The 25,832-nt window shown below is 25.3% G+C and overlaps 1 protein-coding gene across 10 annotated transcripts in view; it reads left to right on the plus strand.

The window, feature by feature from the left end:
* LOC122512433 (proton channel OtopLc) overlaps window positions 1–19,956 on the plus strand; it is a 61,284-nt gene extending 41,328 nt beyond the window's left edge. For 7 of the 10 annotated variants that reach the window (XM_043628243.1, XM_043628244.1, XM_043628245.1 and 4 more), the window contains 7 exons: window positions 8,813–9,143; window positions 9,961–10,057; window positions 10,160–10,320; window positions 10,397–10,553; window positions 12,867–13,706; window positions 16,560–16,658; window positions 16,941–19,956. In XM_043628243.1, coding sequence (XP_043484178.1) covers window positions 8,813–9,143; window positions 9,961–10,057; window positions 10,160–10,320; window positions 10,397–10,553; window positions 12,867–13,706; window positions 16,560–16,658; window positions 16,941–17,635 — 2,380 coding nt within the window. In that variant the 3' untranslated portion in view covers window positions 17,636–19,956. Of the gene's footprint in view, window positions 1–6,795; window positions 7,020–8,812; window positions 9,144–9,960; window positions 10,058–10,159; window positions 10,321–10,396; window positions 10,554–12,866; window positions 13,707–16,559; window positions 16,659–16,940 lie in introns of those variants that run through there. The other 3 variants (XM_043628242.1, XM_043628250.1, XM_043628249.1) reach the window with 2 other exon arrangements.
* Window positions 19,957–25,832: the final 5,876 nt, after the last annotated feature.

Consider the following 25,832-nt stretch of genomic DNA (forward strand, 5'->3'; position numbering starts at 1 on the left):
ACCTAGGAAATATAAATATTTTCTCTTTTTCCAACAATTAGAAATAACAAAACCCTATGAAGAATGAATATTGAAATACTTTTAAAATAACTGTAATATGTATATTATCAAATAAATATTTTACTTAAATCAAATAATTTTTTACTCAAATCAAATAATTTTTTACCCAAATCAAATAATTTTTATTCAAATCAAATAAATAGTATTTGCTTCAAATACATAATTTATTGATTCAAATACAATTTATTTCATTTAAATAAAAATTATTTGATTTAAATAAACATTTATTTGATAATAGATAAGTAATTGGTTATTTCAGGGTTGCCACAAAAATTTAATTTTGTTTTTCCCTGATTTACAGACAAAATTTTGACTTTTCCCCTGACATTAAAAAAAATAAAAATTAATATCTAATTATAAAAACAAACGATAATAAAAATCTTCTAAGTTTTGTTAGATTAAAAAAATTTTTTATTCACAAAGATTTTAATTTTTGTATAAATTTTTAGAATTTCCCTGACTTTCAATGAAATTCTCTGACATTCCCTGACTTCCCTGACCGTTAAACACCCTGTTAATAGTCTCCACCCTTTGGTAAAAAATCTAAAATTATCAAAAATTCGAAAAACCGAGTTTCTTAAAATTCAACATTTTTTCTTCTTTTTTATGGCATTTGGCTTCACTATTTTTGGGCTCTTCAAAAACACTTTACTTATTTAATAGTCTCCATCCTTTGGTAAAAAATTTAAAATTATTAAAAATTAAAAATTATTCGTAAAACCGAATTAAACAAAATTTAAATTCTGCGATGAATTTTATTATTTATTGAAAATAATTGAATTCCAAAAAAGGATTATAATTATTTATGAAAATGATTAAATCTCTGTAAAATTTTTTAATATTTATGAAAATAATGGAATTATTGCGAAGAAATTTATTAAAAATGTTGATAATAATTGAATTTAGGCGAAGAATTTTGCTATTTATAAAGATAATTGAAATTTTTCCAAGAATTTTATTAAAAATTTTGATAATAATTGAATTTTGGCGAAGAATTTTGCTGTTTATAAAGATATTTGAAATTTTTCCCAGAATTTTATTAAAATTTTTGAAAATAATTGAATTTCTAAAAAGAATTTTTTGATTTATAAAGATAATTGAAAATTTGACAAGAATTTAAAATAAATTTTGAACATAATTGAATTTCTGCGAAGAATTTTATTACTTTTGAATATAATTGAATTTCAGCACTGATTTATAACTTTTCAAAAATTCAATTTCTTTTTAGTGAATTTAACTAAAATTCTTTTATAAATCTAATATTTTTAATAATTAATTTAATATGTATTAAGAAATTTAACCAATTTCAAAAGATTTGAATTATTAAAATTTTTCAGAAATTTAAGTTTTTTAAAATTTCTAATTAAATTCATTAAAAATTGAAATTCTATCAAATTTATAATTAAATTCATTCAAAATTAAAATTTTATAAAATTTATACTTAAATTCATTCAAAATTAAAATTTTATAAAATTTATACTTAAATTAATTCAAAATTGAAATTACATAAAATTTACAATTAAATTCATTCAAAATTGAAATTATATAAAATTTATAATTAAGTTCATTCAAAATTAAAATTTTATAAAATTTCAAATAAAAACTTTTTGAAGTTCATCTATTTATGAAAATTGTAAATGTACTTAACTCTTTTTAAATTCAATTTATTTTGAAATATTAAAGTAAAATTATCCATTAAATTGTTTACAAGTAATAATTTTATGATAGTTCTTGAAGAATTAAGTTATTTAAAAAAAAATTGTTGTCGAAAATAGAAAAATTGAAAGTTTTGTAATAGAATTCGAGGTAATTTATTAATTTACGAGTCAAACAAAAAAGACACCAAAATTCAGAAATTTTTTTATGAATTCTAAAAATCTAATTTTTTCCTATACTTTTAATAAAAATCCCTGACTTTTCCCTAAATTCCCTGACCTGTGACAACCCTGTTGAGTGAAATAAATTTTTTCGTCGCTGTTGCTTGGAGTATAAATCTCAATTATTAACTTTTATAAAAGGTATTAGATTTAAGAGATTTCAGGAAGATTAAAAATTAAAATTGATAAATTCTAAACAAAAATGAAAGAACAAGAGTCAATAGACAGATAATTTAAAAGCACATTGAAGAATTGTTAGCTCAGTGTTAATTTCACGTTATTGATCTAGATGAAAGAGTGGAGTGCAAATGCTTCTGCATTCGTGTACATATAACAAAATGTGTAAAGTGTGCGTGAAACTTCTGTAAAGCAGTGTCTTCTCGAATTACATTCGCAGACGCAGTAATGTTGTCACGACCCCACGCCTAAGCATGGAAAGCGTCGTTAGACATGATCACATTCAATATGCAGTTGCAATTCAACCCTTGACTGCGAAGGATCGTTAGTTGTTGCTTTTGACAAGCACACACAAGACTTTCGATCGTAAACTTCGAAGGTCTTCTCATCCAACAACATCACTCGTGAAATGTTCACTGAAGCCTGATCTATAATGTTACCAAGTTGATACACAGTAGTTGACTTTAGAAGTCGGGATGAAAAGTGTTAACGAGTGATAAAAACAAACAAAAAAATGAGTGAATTTCCACAAGAAATATTTTAACGAGAGAAGACACTTTTTTACCATTTAATTTTTCATGGTATTGAAAAGAAGAGCATTATGCCAACTTAGTACAAAATATTCATACAATAATAAAAATCATAAAAATAATAAAATATTAAAAATGAAACAGTGATAAAAATTAACATCCAGAATAATCATAAAAGTGCAACGAATTGAGTTTCATTTAATTTACATAATTAAATTCATCTCAAAAATTGTGAATTGAAATAATTGTATACAGAACAAAATATAAAATAGATAAAATAACAAATAAAAAAAATTTTTTTTAAATTAATTAAAATTAATTTTAATAGTTGTAATTAATTTAATAATAATTTAATAATTGATTTCAATAGTATCAAATTTCAATATTTACCATCGAAAAATCGTAAATTCCTACTAAATTCCCAAATGTCTACTAAAATATTAGAGAACAATTTTTAAATACTCAATAGAGCAATTTTTTATCCTCAAATAAAATTAATTTTGAATCATTTTTTACATAATTTTATAATCATTTATATTTTTTTCGAATCTGATATTGTAATTTAATCAAAAAAGAATTAATCGACCAAATAAATGTAAAAAAACTAAACAGAAAAAAGTTATCATTTCAATTAAAAAAGAATTAATCAATCAAATAAATTAAAAATTTTCCAAAAATATAAAAAAGTCAAATAGTAAATAAATAAAACAATAAATAAATAAAATACTAAAATAAAAGAATAAATCGATCAAATAAATTCGAAAAAATCAAAAGGCAAATGGTTATCATCCATTTTACGAAAAAAAGAATAAATCGGGACAAACGATTATTAATTCAATTAAAACAGAACTAATCCTTCGAGTGAATTTGAAAAAATAGAAAATAAATATAAAAAAAACTAAAGCCTCAATATGAAAATCGATTGTGACACTAAAAAAAATTCAACGATCCAGAAGATAGTGTGTTATCGAGATAGAGAAGAAATTGAAAAGAACGTTTATTCCCGCAGGACAAAAATGCAAATAATACAATAGAAGAGAAAGAGAGAGAGAGAAAGAAAGACAATGATGAGGAAAAAATAGAGAGGAATAGAGAGTCGAGTATTCAACCACTATATGAAATATATATAGATAAAAAGGAGGGAGTGAAGCAGGAGCTGAAAGTAGGTACTTCGAGATATCGACCAGTCAGCCTGGACCGCTCGGAGTCTGTGCTATGCACTACTCTTTCTACTTGTGATGCTTTCCTGCCCGAGAACGAATAAAGCTGACTAGGACACTTTCCGAGATTTCACTCCGGATTCTTTCATCTTCAAGACTCGCTTTAATCAATGACTTATTAATCACGATCACATCATTAGAAACCATTATCTAAAACCATTTTTTTAAAAGTTTATTAGTAATTAATTAGAAAATTATCTAATTTTATTAAATTTGATTTCATTGATTTATTAGATTTTATCCACATAAAAAAATGTTATTTTTATCAAATATTTGATTACTTGACTATTAACAAATATTTTCTTGAAATAAATAATTTTTACAATTTCAAATGAATTCGAACCAATAAATTCTCTGTTTGTAGCAAATAGTATTTAATTGATTTAAATATATTTAATATTCATTAAAAATATTAAATACTATCAAAAAAAAAATTCAATAGGATTTAATATAATTAAATTAATTTTTCTTTATTCACTGAAAGAAGTTTATTTGAGTCAATTGAATGGTTCAATTCAGATTTGCTTCAAATACTAAAATTATTCGTTCAAATACCATTTAATTGATTTAAATAACAAATTCTAGTAAATTATTTATATTTTAATCAAATAAATTTTTGTCTGTTGACAAAATCAGAAATTGTAAATTTTCCTTTCAGTTAAAAATATGTATTTTTTAATGTTTTAATTTTATTTATAAAATACTGACAATTCATTTATTTATTTAACTAATCATCGTAATTTTTAAGTTTTCTGTTTGAAACTGAAAATTTCGTCGCAATGAAAAAAAACTTTAGGAAAATATCTAAGTTTCCATAGAAATAGAACTCTATTTTCCATTGAGTAAAAACGTTTAATGATCAAAGAAACGAGTTATTTAAGAACATTTTCACGTTCTCAATAGAAGAATAGGAAAAAATATCCACAGGAAAATTTGATTACAATAAATGAATCTTCTTACACAGAATAGTCTCTTCACTTAATTTAAAATACAATAAATTCTCAAAATAAAAAATTATTTTAAAATAGGAAACAATTCTTAACAAATAATTCTAAAATAAGAAATAATTCCAAAGAAATAATTCTAAAATAAGAATTATTATTTCAAGAATATTATATTTTCACCGTGTAAGAATAAAACGCACAACGCAAATAAATTCTCAATCTTCAAATAACGCTTCTTATCGAGAGAAAAAAAAATAAAGTCCACTCTTCTCAACAATATTAATTTACCACAATATAAAAGAAGACACGAAACCAATTATAGTATTTGTGAGTTCGAAAAAATATTTCATATATAAAGGACGAACAAAAAATAATCTGTCTGGAATAATGTAATCGCATAAAAAAAGGAGAGAGAGAGAGAGAGAGAAACAGAGATAAACATTCGGGGGAAAAAAGTTAATCAAATTCTATTGTTACCATGAATTCGTAAATTGAGTGAAGGGAAAAAATGGGAAAAATTTTATTTTTTCCCACGAAAGAAAAATGTGCTGAAGCTTCACAATATTTATCCATAGGAGGAGCAATTTTTTATCAGAGAAACAGAGAGAGAGAAAGAGAGTAGGAGAAAAAAATGTTTGAGTCGAGTGTACAAGCTCGTGTGAGACACAATAAAGTCTGCGCTTCAACCCCTAAAATGCCACCAAGAACAAAAGGGTTTTAAGCTCCTGTTGACAAAGATGCATCATGCGGTATTGCATCTCCAAAGTCGATATTTGAAAGACGATCTTTAATATAAAATCACCATATCAGTCATCTACACTGCAAAATACAGACAATTAATTACGTGAATAACTAACGAGAAATATTAATAAAATTCGGTAGAAATTGACAAATAGTTTATTTTATATCCTGAACACTAATTAAATATTAAATATACTCAATTAATACCATACGTGAATAACCAACGAGAAATATTAATTAAATTCAGTACAAATTGCTTATTTTATGACTCAAATATAAATTTTATATTTAAATATAGTCGACAACTTCTCAGCAGTAATGAATTTTATAACTCATCTTCTTAATAAACCGAAAAAATTTTAAATTATTAAAACATCGCATCGACAGAAAAAAATGTATATAACAATAAAAAAATAATAGATAATAATAATAATAATAATAATAATAATAATAATAATAATAATAATAATAAAATATTAATAATATAATATTAAATATGAGACAATAATCAAAGTAAAAAAGACGAAATAATTCATTAAATTAAGTAATTTAAATAAATAAATCAACCTTTAACTAAATTTACTTTTCATAAAAAAATCTCAATAGTGAAATTTAAGTATTTCTCATAAAAATAGTTACAAAGATAAATACTTTTATAAACATTATTAAGGTCAATCATAAAATTAAATATCAAAAGTTCATCTGAATTTTATATATATAAAGCTGTTGAATTTTCAATAAAAAGAAAAATATTAAATAAGTTTAAATTTAAACAAAATGTATTTACAGAAATTCTATAAAAAAAATATATATAAAAACTGAAAATTTTAATTTCACGTGTTTTATTAATTTACAAATTTATTTCTTTTATTTGTTTCTCTAACCACGGACACACCCTGTTTTTCTTAAATAATACACCATCTGTACTTCCTCCAGTTGGAGGAAGTTTTTAGTAAGAAATATTCAAAAATAGAATTCTGCCTAACACACGGAAACGTCAGTCTGCTTTAAAGCACGAAAGAGAAAACTTCATCTTGAATGATTATAACGTTAAATAATTCTAGTGGATAGCTGATTTTTATCATTTCCATTTCGTTATCGATTTATCATTTTTTTTATCAATTTTATCATTTTTTTAAGTGATGTAGGATTTTTAATAAATGTGTTAATTCAGTTTTCTAAATTATGTGAATATTTTTTGAAATAAAATTCAAATGAAACTCTAAACTAAAAAAAAAAAAAGAAAAATAATATAATTTTATAGACTAAAAAAAATACTTCCTCCATGAGGAAGTAATTTGAGGAAAAGGTTTAAAATGTGTGCGAATAAATATTAATTTGTGACAAGTTACCACAACTTAAACTCAAAATGGAAGTAGAAATTGTTCCGTTTGTTGATGGAAATGAAAAGAAAGCCGGGACTTTCCCGAGAAGGCGAAATAGTAGGGTGACAATTGCCAAGAAAAAACGGTAAGAATTTAATAAAAACAAAATAGTCAAGAAAAAAAGAAAATTTAACCGAAATTAAGTGAAAGGATCTGGAAAATTTTCTCTACTCTTACTTCTCTTTCTCTTTTATTTTTTTTCTTTTGATTTTTTTAATCCAAAACGAAAACTTGAAAAATTCATATTTTTAATAAAAAGAAAGTAAAGTGAAAAACTGACAGAGAAGAAAATTTACCAGAAAATTCTTTTATCATCCAGGAAAACTAGCATTCTATTCTATCAAGTTTCCCATGATTTTTTAAAAAAATTGAAAATGATATTGACTATTACAGGGATCACAGTGTTTTTTTCAAGTAATATTAGGTTAAAAAAAAAATTTCAGACTACAAAAAAAAAAAAAAAAAACAGAAAAAATTTAACAAAAAAAATCTGATTTAAAAAATCTGTAATTAAGAGAAAAAGTAAAAAATCGTTCAAATAAATTGTATACATTATAAATACAATAATAAAATTAATTTGAAAATTCTCCTTTTTTTAAAAACTAAACCCAATAAATATCCAATAAACAATAAATTGTTTATACAAATAAAATATTAGGTAAAAAAGAGGATTTAGTTTTAAAAAAAGGAGAATTTTCAAATTAATTTTATTATTATATTAAAATACCTACAATTTATTTGAACGATTTTTTTACTTTTCCTCTTAATTACACCTTTTTTAAATCAGATTTTCTTGTTAAATTTTTTCTGTTATATTTTTTTTCATCTTTTTCTGTAGTCTGTAATTTTTTGAAATTTATAATCGAATTATTTATTAGAACTATATTTTTATTTACAAATTCTTTAAATTTAACTATATCCGAAGTAAATTGCAGTAGAAAATTAGTAAAATTTACTTCGGACTTGGTAAAATTTCCGAGTTGAAAAATAATAAAATTTAATAGATATTAAAAACTGTTATTTCCAAAATAACTTTTACTATTTTTAAAGACAATTTTTTTTAAAAATTAGAAAAATTTACTTCAAAAATAGTAAAATTTACTCTAAAAATAAGAATTTTTACTAGCTAACTGTACTACGTTGGAGGAAAATTTAAATAATAAATATATATAATATATATATTTAAATAATTTTTATACAAAAATTTTATAATAGAAGTAAATTTTATTGAAAATCAGTAAAAAATACTTTGAATTTTAGAAAAATTTATATTGAAAATATTACAATTTGTTAACTTGTATGAAAAAATTTCTAAATATAAATACTCTGAGAATTGAGAAATAATATAAAAATGATTTTTAAGTCTCAAAAAACTAAAATTTGCAGAAACATTTTTCATTATATGTTTTAGAAGATTTTAATAATTTAAGGCGATAAGAAAAGAGAAGAGAGGACTAACTGTGATCCCTGCGATTATTCCACTATAAAAAAAATTATCATATTGGAACAAAGGTTTTTTGAATAATTAAAGTTGATTTTACGTATTAAAAATTAAAATAAAACAAATTAAGATTTAGGTAGTACCAAAAATCTGTTCTAAATTAATACCAACTGATTTTATTTCGACAATTTTTTTTCATCTTTTTGACTACTTTTTAACTATCAAAATTATATTTTTTTATTTTGATAAAACATCAAAAATACATTTTTTGTATTATTGATAAAATATCAAAAATAATTATAAATAAAATATCAATCTATGAAGTTTTTAGAAAAATAATTTTTGTAAATTGTAGAGTTCTTTCAATTTAACTTTTAAATATCAAATTGATCTTTTTCTTTAACTGTACGTTGTATTTTTTTGTTTATCTGTTTCAGAACGTCCCTTTTTATCATCATGAGCTTTATATACGCAAAACTTTTAGTAGTTGTGTGCATTGCCTACGTAATAAGCGATGTTGTCACTTACCGAATACCAACGTATTATTATGAAGGATTCTTCACATACCTTTATGGAGTCAGCATCCTCTTTCTGCTCTACGTGTTCTGCTTCCTTCTTCAGGAAAGTGCTTGCTGCTCCAGGGGTGTGGAAACACCTCCACCACCGCCAAGACCGCCAAAAGCAACTAAAGAAACAAAAGACAAAGATAAGAAAAAGAAAGACAAAAAGGTCAAGGAGCAAAAAGGACAAAAGGACAAGAAAAAGAAGGTAATTAATAGTAAATAATAATTAAATAGAAATTGACAAATAAAAAATAATTTCTGAAGTTAGCGTCGACTCTCAGCGTCGAAAACAATTATTTAGATTTTGGACTTATTTCCATTTTTTTCATGCACGTAGAAAGTAAATTTAAGGCACTTTTTTTAATTTAAAAACAATTTACTTTTAAACAATTGTTTGATTCTTTTTGCTTTCGCGAAAAAAATTCTTTTTCACCCTCAGCATTGACGCTAACTTCAGAGACCTAAAAAATAATAAAAAAACAAAAAGAAAAAATAAATTTTTAAATTTACTGTACTGCCACTGAAGCTAATTTTTTTAATCAGTCCGAATCTCTAAAGAACAGTAATTTCTAGACATGACGTAATTAAACTTAGTTTACCACTTATGGTTTCGTCTGGGGGATTAACTACTCTTTTGAATCAGATATACTGCTTGGAAAACAAAATAAATAATCCCGGTCTTTAAACTCAGTTGGAATTCAAATATTTTCAATTTCTCTGTATATTTTTTCACCGATTCCAACCAAAATATCCGCACCAATTATTATTCTTTCGAGAGGGGAAAAAAACGTTTATTTTCTTTTCTTATAAAAAAAAAAAACGTCTCCCTGTACTATTTCAAGAAATCAGCTTTCAATGATACAAATATTAATAATAACAATCATGAATAAGATTCTAATTTTACTTCTTGGATCGAATTCAATTTCCATTGTTTTAAAATTCAAGAAATACCAAGAAGCACGTAAATTCTATGTCAAATTCGATTTTCTACTTTCAACAAAACTCAAGAGCATTTATTTCAGGATCCTGATGTGGAAGCTGCGGTGGTTACACGAAAGCGTAAAACCACACAGAATGATCAAAGTCACGGTAGCTTTTTCCTCAGGATGGGCGCAATTGGTAATTTCAATATCAAATTTAAATTGAAATCGATATTTCAAATCCTCCAATAAAATAAAAAAAAAGAGATGTGAAAAAATCTAAATTCAATTTTTGTTTCAGCATTCGGTTTGGGAACAATGGTTTACAATGGATTGGAATTTGGAACGTTCTTCGAAGTTTTACCAACTTCGCCATGTTATCAAATTCTTAAGGGAGTGAATCCCGTTCTACAGATGATTTTCACCTTCATGCAAATGTACTTCATTTTCATGAATTCCAGGGTATTTTATGTTCATTCTCTCTTTTTGAAATCATATCAATTTCTTCCGGTGGAATAACAATTTTTTTTCTCAACAGCTCAATATTCATCGATTTAAAGTAATTGCACGTTTTGGACTCATGCACGTTGTTGCGACAAATGTCTGCGTTTGGATACGAACCCTTGTTTTGGAGACTCTAAAGGATATCACAGTCTATCACAAGAGTTTGGGCAGAAAAGAAATTGGACTTTTGGGTATGTAAAACACTTCAGGGTTACCACAAAAAATTAATTTTGTTTTTCCCTGACATACAGACAAAATTTTGACTTTCTTCCTGACCCTAAAAAATATTCAAATTCACTCTAAAAATAACTGTATACTAAAAAAACCTACTCTATTACATTTATTTACAAATTTCTTAAATTATAAAATTATTCGAAAATATCAATAAATTTTTTTTTAATAAATATTTAATCATTATTATTTTTCCATAGGAATTAGGAATTTTCAAAAATTTTCAATTCAAACCTTTTTGAAATCCAACAGCTTATAAGAATATTAATATAGAACATGAAGATATTGATCAATCCGAGTCTTTGACTCGGAGCGTTTGATATTTTCATATTTTATAAAAATTTAATCTTCAATAAAAATTTTTAAAGAAAAAATTTAATTATTTACAAGAATTTTAATAAAATTCATTGCAAGCATTCAATTAATATTACATTTACAATTAACTATTTTAATAAAAGTTCTCAATAGAATTCAATTATTTAGAAAATGTGAAATAAAATTCGTTGCCGGAATTCAATTGTTTTCATAAATAATAAAATTCTTTACAGGATTTCAATTATTTAAAAAATTTTTTTTTTAATTCGTTGCAAGCATTCAATTATTTTTAAAAATTTTATTAAAATTCTTTATAAGAATTCAATTATCAATTATTTTTAAAAAATCATATTAATAATGATTTTAATATTCTTTTAATATTCAATTATTATCTAAAATTTTAACTTCTATCAAGAATGTTTTATTATTCATGAAGATAATTAAATCTCTGTAAAACTTTTTATTATTTATTTATTAATAATTGAAATTTTTGCAAAGATTTTTATTAAAATTTTTGAAAATAATTAAATTTTGGAGAAGAATTTTATTATTTATAAAGATAATTGAAACTTTGACGAGAATTTTTTTTTAATTTTTTGACAATAATTGAAATATTGCAAAGAATTTTATTAAAATTTTTGAAAAAAATTTAATTTTGAAGAAGAAATTTAGAATTTATAAAAATAGTTGAAATTTTGACAAAAATGTTTGTAATTTTTTAATTTTTAGAAAATAATTGAAATTTTGCAAAAAATTATGATAAAATTTTTGAAAATAATGGAATTTTGGAGAAGAATTTTATTACTTATAAAGATAATTGAAATTTTGACGAGAATTTTTTTTAATTTTTAGAAAATAATTGAAAATTTGTAAAGAATTTTAATAAAATTTTTGAAAATAATTGAATTTTGGAGAAGAATTTTATTACCTATAAAGATAATTGAAATTTTAAGGAGAAATTTTTTTAATTTTTTAATTTTTAGAAGATAGTTGAAAATTTGTAAAGAATTTTAATAAAATTTTTGAAAATAATTGAATTTTGGAGAAGAATTTTATTACTTATAAAGATAATTGAAATTTTGACGAGAATTTTTTTTAATTTTTTAATTTTTAGAAAATAATTGAAAATTTGTAAAGAATTTTAATAAAATTTTTGAAAATAATTGAATTTTGGAGAAGAATTTTATTACCTATAAAGATAATTGAAATTTTAAGGAGAAATTTTTTTAATTTTTTAATTTTTAGAAGATAGTTGAAAATTTGTAAAGAATTTTAATAAAATTTTTGAAAATAATTGAATTTTGGAGAAGAATTTTATTACTTATAAAGATAATTGAAATTTTGACAAGAAATTTTTTTAATTTTTTAATTTTTAGAAAATAATTGAATTTTGAACAAGAATTTTAGTATTTATAAAGATAATTGAAATTTTGAAGAGAATTTTTTTTAATTTTTAGAAAATAATTGAAATTTTTCAAAGAATTTTATCAATATTTTTGAAAATAATTGAATTTTGGAGAAGAATTTTGTTATTTATAAAGATAATTGAAATTCTGACGAGAATTTTTTTTAAATTTTTGAATAAAATTGAATTTTGGGGAAGAATTTTAGTATTTATAAAGATAATTGAAATTTTGATGAGAATTTTTTTTAATTTTTGAATTTCTAGAAAATAATTGAAAATTTGCAAAGAATTGTATTAAAATTTCTGAAGAAATTGAATTTTGGAGAAGAATTTGATTACTTTTGGAAATAATTTAATTTCTGCAATTATTTGTATCTTCTGCAAAATTAAATTTTTTCCAGTACTTTAATAAAAATCCCTGACTTTTCCCTGACCTGTGTCAACCCTGCACTTGTTCTATTTAATTTTTCTTCTTCTCCCTTTTCTCTTTCTTCTTTTTCTATTTAATTTTCTACTTCTACCATTATTGAATTATAATCTTCTGAAATTATAGCCAGCATCAGCGAGCACACAATAAGGAATGCCGACGCAATTCTCGGCATTGAACCACGAGACATGGCTCAACTGCGAAAATTGTCCTATTCAACGACCGTGAAACCACCGACAGCAATCAGAGCCGTGAGAACAACTGTATCGTCATTGGGACGAGTTGCGAGAACAACGGCAAGAGCAGTGGCGCGTGCTGTAACAACGGCTACGACAACAACAACAACACCTTGGCGAACATCGTCCACGGCAAATCCATCGACAACCACTACCAGCACAACAACATCAACAACACCATTCCCCACAACAACCACCCGAGAACCAACAACAGCTGCAACCACCTTATCAACATTACTGACAACCTTGACACCAGCTAAGAATAACACTTGGAGGGAAACTACACCGTCAACCACGACAACAAGCACAAGCACTCTATCAAGCACAACACTTTCTCATTTAGTCCCTGGATTATTCGACTCAATGCAGTCCATCAATAAGAATAACATTCCACAGGCTTACGATGTCAATCCAAGTCTTCCCAGTAATTCGAGTAATGAGACCACATACTGGGGATCGAATTTTGGAATTTATGCCGAGGCACTAACTGCCAATTTTTCGAATAAAAATGCTTGCGAACGTGTTAGCATTATGGGAACCACGGTTCAGGATGCTGCGCCCTATTTGTATCCGTTTATCATTGAGTACAGTCTTATTGGCGCCGCTGTCATCTACGTTATGTGGAAGCACATCGGTCGTCATCCACGTTGGCCACGACAGGCCGAAGCTGATCTCGAACGTCGCTTGGAAGCAATGCTCTCACGAAGGGCTGTTGCTCTTGCTCACGCAGGTTTGTTACGATTCACTATATAAATAAATGTAATCTTGTAAATAATTGCAAATCGCTGCCCTTGTAAATAGTTCACAATTAGATAGAGCTTACATTCTAATGCGAGATAGTCTACAAGATAATCTACTAGATAGCAAACTAAATAATCTGCTAGATAGTTTACTAGATAGTCTACTAGATAATCTATCAGACAGTCTACTAGATAATCTATCAGACAGTCTACTAGATAGTCTTTATTTGTCTAATAATAAACTAAATACAGTTTATTATAGTATTTTTTTATAAATCATTTATCGTTAATTCTTTAACGAAAACGATCTATATTGGAACAGTTTTTATTTTACGAAATGGAAATTTTTACTCGCCGTCCGGAATTTAATAACAAGTTCATACACTGAAAAAAAATGTATTTGATTCAAATAACCGATTACTTGTCAATAAATATTTACTTGAATAAAATAATTTTTATTTAAATCAATTAAATAGCACTTGAACCAATAATTTCAGTATTTGAAGCAAATATGAATTGAACCATTCAATTGACTCAAATAAAAATTATTTGATTCAAGTAAATAATTAATTTTGATAATTTATTTTCATTTTGAATCAAATAAATTTTTTTACAGTATAATTCCACGCAATTTTTATCTTGAACCAAAATTACACTGAAAGAAATTTATGAATGTTGAAGTACGCAAAGTACTTCAAAACGAAAAATCTTTTTTTCACTTCAATAATATGACCTAAATTGCATTCAAATACAAAAGAAGTAAATATTTCTCTTGATAAATTTTAATATTTAATTTAATTAATTTTTTAATCCAGAGAAAAAAATATTTGATTTAAATAACCGATTACTTGTCTATTGACAAACCATTTACCTGAATCAAATAATTTCTATTTAAATCAACAATGTTAAATTGTATTTGAAAAGAATACCATTTAATTGCCAATAAATAAAAATGATCAAATACAAGCAAATATTTATTTGTCACAGTTATTCTAAGGATATCAGATTGAGGCAAAAAAAGAATTAAAAGTGTTGTGAAGCAACATTTTTATTCGTTTTTTGTCTCATTTTAAGAATCTCAGAAAAACTGTGTGGTAATTGTCAATTAATCATTTATTTGAATCGAATATTTTTTTACACATTAAAAATAAATTATTCGGATGATGAATTCTAGTAATTAGAGTAAAAATAATTTATTAATAATATTAGTAATAAATTATTCAGATTTTATATCACATCTTCTATTGAAGTAAAAGAAAAACAAAATCACAACCAAAAAGAAAGACATATGACAAATTGAATTACGAGACCAAATATTTTACAAATGTTTTTTACACTTTACAATCACTTTGAAGGGTAAAAAAAATTGTTAGACTAATTGCCCTAAAACATCCTCGCTTATCGCCTTCAATTTTCAAAAAATCAAAATTTAAAAAAGAACTTGTTACCAAACTAATAAAAAATTATTTTGTCTTGCAATTAGTTTAATAATTACAATTTTTTTCTAAAGTAAATTGAAGATTTTTGTAAATTTAGGGCAAAAAACGACAATATTCCGGAACAACACTAATTTTTTTCTAATCGAAAATAATTGCCAAGAGTAAAAAACAATCATAAAAAATTTGATGCAATTTTTGTTTTACAATTATTTTGTTAACAGCAATTTTTTGTTAATAAATTATAGATTTTTGAAAATTTGGGTCAAAAAATGACAATTTTGCGACACAGGAAATGAGCTAAAACTTTTGTTTCCAATCGAAATTAATCGCCAAGAGTAGAAAACGAACATAAAAAATTTGTTGCAATTTTTATTTTGCAATTATTTTGTTAATAGAATTTTTTAGTGTTAAATTAAAAATTTTTGAAAATTCAAAGCAAGAAACGAAAATTCTCCGGAATAGCAACTAAAATAAACTTCTTTTCCAATCAAGAATAATTGCCGAGAGTAAAAAGGATAATAAAAAATTTGATGCAATTTTTATTTTGCAATTATTTTGATAAGAGCAATTTTTTTTTTTATTAAATTGAAGATTTTTAAAAATTCGGGGCAAAAACGACAATGTTTTAGGACAGCAATTGAACTAAAACTTTTTTTCCAATCGAAAATAATTGTCAAGAGTAAAAAACAACCATAAAAAATTTGGTTTGCAATTATTTTGCTAACAACAATTTTTTGTTAATAAATTGCAGTTTTATGAAAATTCCGGGCAAAACTTTTGTTTTCAATCGAAAATATTCGCTTAGAGTAAAAAACGAACATAAAAAATTTGGTGCAATTTTTGTTTGGCAATTATTTTGATAAGAGCAATTTTTTTTTATTAAATTGAAAATGTTTGAAAATTCGGGGCAAAAACGACAATGTTTTGGAGCAGTAATTCAACTAAAACTTTTTTCTAATCGAAAATAATTGCCAAGAGTAAAAAACAACCATAAAAAATTTGTTTTGCAATTATTTTGTTAATAGGATTTTTTTCGTGTTAATTTAAAGATTTTTTAAAATTAGGGGCAAAAAGATTAGGTCGTAAACTAATAAAAATTAGTCATAGTAATGAACAAAAATTACTTTCAGTATAATAACAAATTCACCGAAGGCAGTGGTAACAAATTTCAAATTTCTCATCAAAATAAAAACCATCCTAATATAACTAGACATATTTTGATAATATTAAATAAAATTTCGGGTCTTTCTATGATAACGAATATCTTTCTGTAGCTAAGAAAGAGATAATTTTCTCTAAAAATACAGTAGGCCCCCCCGTATTGATCAATCCTTTTAAATAACGCGCACCCTACTCACACGACCAGTCTTATTATCAACCTCTCTCTTACCCATTTCCCTCCAGAAGGAGATGAACCACCAAGCGATTGTGAAATCGTTCCGTCCGTAAACGAGAGTGAAGAAACCAATCGGACCACTACGGGGAAGCCTACTGTTCGGAATGGTCAGTAAAAACGGCTTCAGATCAGAAAGAAGTCGAAATTACTCAAAATCCCTAATTTTCAGAAACCTTGCCCAAGTAACAAGAATTATACTCTTTGAAATTTATTCCCATTTATTACCATTTTACATAGACGGGTAAATTTCTAGTACGAATCGTATTTTTCGTAATTTTGAAAAGAAAATAATTTTCAAATTGTTATCTGGGTAGGTTTCGTAAATTTTTTTTTTCACTTGCTGATAATATATCCTTTAAATGTCTTATTTTTGTAAAATTTATATTTAGGACATGGTCGAGTGGATTGCGTTGGTGCCAGCAAGGGACTCTTCTTTGGATTGCTACTCTTAGTGGGTTCATTGATCTGTCTGATCTGCTTCTTTGTACTGATTCGTAATCCTGGAATGGGACTGTTGGCAATCTATCTGGCAGACGCTTCGCATTGTCTCTTAATGGCACTCTCGATTATAGCTATTATCATTGGATTTATTCGCGTGCAGAGTTTGAAATTTAAAGCCGAGGAGCAGAGTGATTTGAATGATATTTTACTTCGAGTTTCAGCGTTCGGTCTCTTTATTTACGCAGCATTTAGCGTAATAGCTGGCTCACTCTCTGCATTCACTCATGAACCAAATCTCCTTGTAATGATAACTGGTCTTCTCGCTGTGGCACAGGTGGTACTTCAAATGCTCTTCATTTCCGACGTCTCACGTAGGAGAGTTCATTTACCGGAGCACGACAGAAGCAAACCCGGTCGACAGATTGTCACCTTCCTGTTGATGTGCAACGTTACCATGTGGGTCATTTATTCATTCGAAGCGCATAAAGTTAATCTCAATCCAGTTCAACTTGACTTCTATGGCTATCTTGCTTGGGCAATTGTGCAGAGGGTCACATTGCCACTCTGCATTTTCCATAGGTTCCACAGTGCTGTGACGCTTGCTGAAATTTGGAAGACCAGTTACAAGGCACGTCTCGAGTAAACTACAAAAGAAAAGAACAACGACATTGTGATGAGAATCAATCGTTCGTTTATTGATAAATACGAGTCACACTGGATTCATTCCATGCGGGAAGAGTAGGAAAGAGATTTCCAAAAAAAGAAAAAAATTGAAAGAAAGAACGAATTCGTTCTGAACTCGTTCAGAGTTTCATTTTCGGAAAAGAAATTTTTGTTGCGAAGGAGGAAAGTCTCGACTCGCTAAGCTACAACGAACGAAGAAGCCCTTGGAAAATAAAGGGACTGAAAGTTTACGATTACATTTCAAAATATTCTTTCAGTCAGCGAGATAACGGCTGAGCGCTTCCCCCAAAAAAAAATAGTGATTAAAACCATCACTGAAGCAGAAAAAAATGAAAATTTCAAGGCGATTACGGGTGAAATAATCCGAGTTTCAAACACTTTTAAAAAAATAAAAGTAGCACTTGAGAGTAGCGCGCATTTACTTTCACGCAAACATCACTAGTAAATTTTATGCTATTGTCGTGTTTTCTACTTTTATACGAACCACGTCCTACATCGAGAAAGACTGCATTAAAGTCATTACAGTCCTCGATGAAAGGACGAGGCCATCATTTTTCTCTAAGTTTATTCAAAAGAAAAAGAATTTTGTGATCACACCTTGCCGACTAATGACAAGTTGTATAAAAAATATGCATTTATGCGACCCCCAAAAAAAATGAGTGAATATTACACTCCTTTAAAGTACATTTTACTTTTTGTCCAGCAATTCTGTGTTCACTGCGCATCGCAAAGTACAAAATTGTTTCTACTTTTCCAAATACTTTATCGCACTGTCTTACTTAAAAGTAGCATCGCGTGACAAGAAATTGAGAATTGAATTGGACGAGGAAAAAAAGAAGAAACAATAAGAAGAGTTTAAAAACACAAAGAAGAGAAATGGAACGAGAAATAAGAAGTTTTAACGAAAAGTGTGTATAGAGAAATGTAGTTATTTTTTTTAAAAGCACTGATCGCGTATAAATCACCGATAAAGAGACAGAAACCAAGTCATTAATTAAAGAAAAAAAAAGCTAACTATGAATAATAGATATCGTTAAATATAGTAGGCAGAGGAAGTGCAACAGGTAGATTCTAGAATACGTTAGTTAAAATACATCGTTAGATATGAATTTCATCACTCATGAAAAAAAAATAAAAAAAAGAAACTAACTATTGATTAGTATCTAAGGATTTCAGTGAAATCGATCGTTCACAATAAAAATCGATATTTAAACTATTTGTCCCAAAAGAAAAAAAAATCCTTGCGATTAAAAGGGACTAAAAAAGGCAAATTTTTTGTGCACCCCTCCTTCTCATCAACTGCGTAATCTCCATCCTCCAATTATGTACTTACATAGCTTTCGAGTCTAAATATTTTAATTATTAGATTTATGACAGAGAAACGAGAAGTTAATTATTGAATACGAAATAATTGCGCAAACATCGCGGAAAAAAATATTAAAAAATATTACGATGACAAGCGTATTTACTAAAATACGTATATCCGAAATGACACTATTGACATATATATATAATATACGATATAAATTATATATATAAATATATATATTATAAATATAGATATATAAATATATTATGGAGACGAATGAATCTGATTGAACGCGATTTGAATGCGATGTAAATATCAATAATTTAAAAAAAAAGAAAATACGGACAGAGCGTTTGTGAAAATGAAAAACGTGCCATTTTCTTTCTTCGATATTCTTTTCACCGACGCTCTGACGCCCGAGACTTGCGTGTATCTTAGGGTGTTTAAAAAAAAGAAAAATGCGAATATAATGTTATCAGTGGAATGACAACGTAGAAAACTTATATAATCCATTTACCAAAAAAAAAAAAAGAAAGAAAGATAAACACTGCCATACCGGACCAATTTCAAGAAGAAGAAAAAATCATTCACAAAAAGGGGAAAAGAACATAAAAAATTACCAATATCAACCCTGCAGTGAAATCCGGTCGAGTCATTAAAAAAAAAAAGAAGCACCTATAAATCCTTCCACGATTCTCGCAAATGTGAGACTTATACGAGTGTGCGTGCAAAGTATGAATGCAATCGAACGAATGTGACGTTTTCATTTGGCAACGACGTCTTTGTAATATGCCCGTATCGTATGAAAAGATTCTTGTATAAGTACACCGATATCTTAAAAATAATACAGTAGCCCTAAGCCTAGCAAAGCAAAGCCGCGGATTCGCACACGATTAAACATAATTAATAAAATCCAGAGATGGGATTTCATAATTTAAAAACAAAAAACACTATAAATTTCTACACCATTTTTTCTGACCGGAGAAGTTGAACATTTTCCCCAAGTCAGATCTATAAAAAAAAAAGAAAAATAAAACACGGTTAAATGGACCACAATATACTCGATAGATTTTGATTATTCTTTATCAAAAAAAAAAAAAAATGATAATAATTATTTGTATATGTAATTATACAAAAAAATAGCAGTCTTTTTCTTTTATTGATAAAGGAGTGCAAAATTATACGCTTATTTTCTACTCTAGTTTTTAGAGACATTAGAATTTGGAGTCCTCTTTCAAAATTGATTTCAACTTTTGAATTTATTTTTTTAATTTAATATCTATGAAACAAACAGAAATATTGACTGATCATGAAAACAATATATTTGTTTTATTATTTATTATATATTTACTAATACCATATATTGTATATAAAGGGAATGATTATGAATTTTTAATTAAATCCTGAAAACCCAATACCAAAGTATTTAACTATATGCCACATTGTTACTAATATATTCCATTTATACTTAACGTTCATTGTTCGATATTTGTTAATTAAGATTAATCTTTTTAATAAGATTTACAATTTTTAATATATCTTTACAATGCATTGTACCTGGTGATTAATTATTATTTTTATTATTATATTCACTATTATTATTTTTCTTATTATTATTACTATTATTGTTTATTATTACAGGGATCACAGAGGTTTTTCAAGTATTAAGTAAAAAAGGGGATTTTAATTTTCAGTTAATAAGAAGGGAAATTTTCAAATTTATTTTTTTATTGTATTATTCACTGAAAAAAAATTATTAGATTCAAATAACCGATTACTTATCGATTATCAAATAAATATTTACTTGGTTCAAATAATTTTTATTTAATTCAAATTATTATTTTTATTGGAAACCAATAATATTGGAACCAATAAAATTTCAGTATTTATGCAAATACAATTTAATTGGCTCAAATAAAAATTATTTGATACAAGTAAATATTTATTTAATAATAATAGACAAGTAATTGTTTATTTGAATCAAATAAATTTCGTTCAGTGTAGTGTATACAATTTAGTTTAAAGATTTTTTTTCATTTTTTCTCATAATTACAGCTTTTTCTAAATCAGATTTTTTCTGATATCTTTTTCCGTAAACTGTAATTTTTTTAAATAATTTTTAATCAAACTTTCTATTACAACTCTATTTTTGTTTTAAAATCTCATAAATTTTACTATATCTGAAATAAATTGCAGTAAGAAATTAGTCAAATTTACTTCGGATTTCGTAAAATTTCCTTCAAAAATAATAAAATTTAATATTAAAAATTGTTATTTCCAGAATAATTTTTACTATTTTTAAAGACAATTTTTTTTTGAAAATTAGAAAAATTTACTTTGAGAAATAGTAAAATTTACTCGAAAAATAAGAATTTTTAATAGCTAACTGTACTACGTTGGAGGAAAATTTGAATAATTTTTCTCCAATTTTTTAGCATTGAAAATAGTAAATCTTGCTAATAAAAATCGTTATTTTCAGAGTAAATTTTAAAATCGAAGTAAATTTGATTAAAAATTAATAAAATATACTTTAAATAGTAATTTTTCTTCTGATAATAGTAGAATTTGATGAAAGTTCCATAAAGTTTGTACGTAAATAATAAAAAAATGGAAAAATTCCTAATTTTAAAAACTTTAAGAAAGAAGAAAAGATTTTTAAGTTTCAAAATACTAAAATTTTTCCAAAGTTTTCAAAAAGTAAAAATTTGTTTCATCAAGCCTAATTAAAAAATTTTCAAATTTACAATAAATAACAATTATTTTTATAAGTTTTTCTCAAAAACAAGGGAAAAAGGGGAGAAAGTGTTTGATTTTAAGTATTTAGGGGATTTTATTAATTGAAGGAAATAAAAAAGGAGATTAGGCGAAAAAAATGAAACTAACTGTGATCCCTGTTATTATTCTTTAGTATTATAATTACTATTATAATTATCATAATTACTATTATAATTATCGTAATTACTATTAAAATAATCATAATTACTATTAAAATTACTATTTTTATTCTTATTATTATTATATAATTATTATTATTATTACAACTCCTATTATGCAAAAATCCCATCTCTGTGCAAAACTAGAACTATAAGAGAATTGAATAATTTTCTTCAGGTTTATTGAGCAAGGTCATGATTAATATTCAACTGGATTTTAATACTTTTCATGGGGGAGCCAATCAAATGAAAGTTTTGCGAAGGTGTGACCGTTATTTAATAGACAAGAATCTACTTTCGCGTAATACTAAAAGCGATATAAACTTTTATATGTACATATATGAGTATATATATATTTACAAGTATATATATAATATATATACATATTTCAATGATCTGACATTTAATGCAATCCGCGGTGATGTTATTTAATATTACGTAGCAAGTTTTTGATGTCTTCGACTATAATTATCAAAGTTTGTACACACACGCGCACAAGTGACTCATACTTACAACTATACAAAAAAACACAACTGAACATTAATGTAAATGAACAAGATAATTAAAAAAAAAATGCATACATGTTGTCAAGTAAGCAGTTCTTAATCCAAATAGTGAAAAGAACTTTTAATTCATTCATTCGCAAAAAAAAAAAATCATTGATTGTAATGTTAACGTTTCATTGTATCCGTTGAATGGCACGTACGCGCATGTCTCATCCGCGTAATTTGTAATGATAATGATTATTTGGTTAATAAAAGTTATCTAGATGTACATATGTTCCTTGTTTTTTGGAGTTATTTCAACCCTTAATTTTTACTTAGAAATTCATCATCTATTATTCTTTTCGTTTAATAAAATCGTGAATAAAATATTTAATCATTTTCGAATGGAATTCATCATCTAATACTCTTTTTGTTTAATAAAATATTTAATCATTTCCTATCAAAAATCATCTATTATTTTTATTTAATAAAATATTTAATCATTTCCTACTGAAATTCATCATCTACTATTACTCTTTTTCTAAATAAATTATTTTTAAATGCAGCAGTGCTAACATCTGGAGCACAAAAAAGTACTTCGTTCATTTGAACCTTAAAATCTTTAGGAAGATAAAAAATAATTTTAAAAAATAATAATTGCCCATAAATTATTTTCTTATTGAAATAATAAAATGTATTTGAAAAAAACTTGTAAAATAATTATTAAATAATTATCAAACTTAATAATTTTGAATAATTATTTAAATCAAATTAATGTACAAGTGAACAAAAATAGTAAAACTAGAAACAAAGTTGAAAATAAAATAATTGATGACAATTTTTTCAATAATAAAAAAAACGAAGTAAATTTCAATTGTCACTTTTAAATTAATTTTATATTTGCTTCAAAATTTGTTTTTAATTTTTTATTATAAAGTTCTAAGTTTATTTAAAAATTTAATTGTTTTTATTATTTTTAATTTCATTTAATTCTTTAGTAATATTTTACAAATTTTAATTATTGTAAATTGTAATTAATAATTAATTATTATTTCAAATGTAATGATGAATTAATTATTAATTCAATTGTAGTTATGAATTAATTATTAATTCAATTGTAATTATGAATTAATTATTAGTTCAATTGTAATTATGAATTAATTATTAATTAAATTGCAATTTCTTTTCAATTGATTCCGAAATTATGTTAAAAGTTTAATTTTAATTACATTTTTCAATGAGAAAATAATTTATCAACAATAATAAATTATAATTATTTTTCAATTTATTTTTGACTGTTCATTTTTTGTTAAAGTAATTTTTAAAATGAAATGAAAAGGGAAAGTGAAAAAAAATAAAATTTCAATAGTTTGTAAAAACGTTTGGTCTACAGTATGAGTATATAATCATCAAATCAAAAGAAAATTCTTGCATAAATTGCAAGTAGAAGGTGGTTTGCACGTGTCAATAATAGTTTAGTGGGAACTTGTAAATATTGCAATTCCGCTAAAAAGAGCGGAAAATTGCAAAACTCTTGTCGATGTCGCGAATAAATGAAAGTAAAGCAATAGTCGAGCCCCCAGTCGAAACCATCTAAACTTACAGGCTTGAATTTACTCTCTGACTATTTGTAATATAGTTGATTTTATCAAATTTTGTTCAAATTTAATTATTTGCAAAAGTGCAAAAATTTTAAACAAAAATTTTTAAGTGTACTAAAATTATTCATCATTGTGGAAAACCTTCTATCTTTCTTTAAAAAATACATACTAAAAACTTTTTTTTAAGTTATTATAGTTTAAAAATGTAAAAAAAAAATATTTATTTAATTTTAATCAGAATAAAAAATTAGTTTTTTGAAAAAAATTTAAACCATTAATTTCAATTTTTAGAATTTTAGAATTTTTTTTAGAATTTTAATTATCAAAATTCTAAATTTTTCATTTAAAAAGAATCCTTTCGAAAAATTTGTGAAAATATCTTTGATTTTCAAAAAGATAATAAATAAAATTTATAAAAATGTAAAATAATAAATGAAAATTAACCTCGAAATTCAGGAACAATACCTTTGTTGTTGTAAATTTTCTGTTGATCGCCATCAGATTAAGTGGATTGAGTAATAAATTTGTCCTCATAAATAATTAATCTTTTTGTCCTCGTCACCAAAGAACCTGAAATATACGAAAAACTTATCAATTTCACTAAAAAATGGTAAAACACTTAGTAAAAAAAAACGTTAAAACACAAAAAATTTTACACCCGAACACTTTTTTCAAAGACGGAACAAAACACATTAAAAGTGTCAACAATTGCGAATAAATCGAATAAATTTATTAAACCATAACCTTAAATTGTTTAAATGATAAAATTTTGCCAAAAATTTATATAATATAGCAAATAAAGACATTTTTAGGCACAAGAGTATGAAACTATCAGAAAAATAAAGCAAAATCTTGAAGAAATAGCAACAAAATTAACCTCAATATTAAAGACGTTACCTTGTCGATTTTTTATTGATCGTCAACAGATTAAATGATGAGCCCTTTTGTAAAGTAAATAAACCACCTAAGATTTACGAATATCTCGTCTATTTCACTGAGAAATGGTAAAATATTAATAAAAAAACACTTTATAACTAATGAAATTACACCCGCACACATATTTCGCTGTGTGGATGGACAATAACTAAACAATTGGCGGTAAAAAAACACTAAAAACGCGCCAAAAAGAATGGCTACCACCCCCACCTAACAAAACAATAACAATAAACTAGTAAACAGATTTCCACGTGGTAAATTTTTCAAACAGACATAAAGCAATAAATAAGTACACTTTTATCAACAAAGAAAGAAAAAAAATCATGAAATTATAAGAAGAATGCTAGAATATCAAGTAAAAAACACTAAAATTAGTTAAATTTTGCCCTCACCCCTTTTTTCTACGTTAAAAAACAAAATTGTTAAGTTGGTAACAAAGTACTAAAAATGCACCGAAAAAAAAATGGCGACCATCGCATCTAAAAAGTTCAGATGGTAAATTTCGTAAATTTTCACAAATTCTGTACATAATACAAAAATTAAACACTGCTTTAGCGATAATAACATCAAACGATGAGAAAAATAAGACTGGGGCTGAAGAAATAGTAAAAAAATTACAAAAATGAATATACCTATTGCAAAGTTGCCCTTGTTGATTGGCATCTTCCACATCTTCTCAATCCGACTACAATTTGTCGATTTTTTCCCAACTTTTTGTCATTTTCACTCAATTAAATAGAATAGTTCACTTTAATATCAGCTTGAATGTAAATTTTCCTTCTTAAACTCGCCAACAAGCCCGCTTCTGCAGGAGGGTCATGCGCTCCGTCGTTCAGCTCGTTCCACAGTACCACCCGTTCCATTGCGTCCAAGTCCACATTCCTTCTGTTCC

This window comes from Leptopilina heterotoma, unplaced genomic scaffold (assembly GCF_015476425.1).
Source record: "Leptopilina heterotoma isolate Lh14 unplaced genomic scaffold, ASM1547642v1 Lhet_99, whole genome shotgun sequence".
Taxonomy (NCBI): Eukaryota; Metazoa; Arthropoda; class Insecta; order Hymenoptera; family Figitidae; genus Leptopilina; species Leptopilina heterotoma.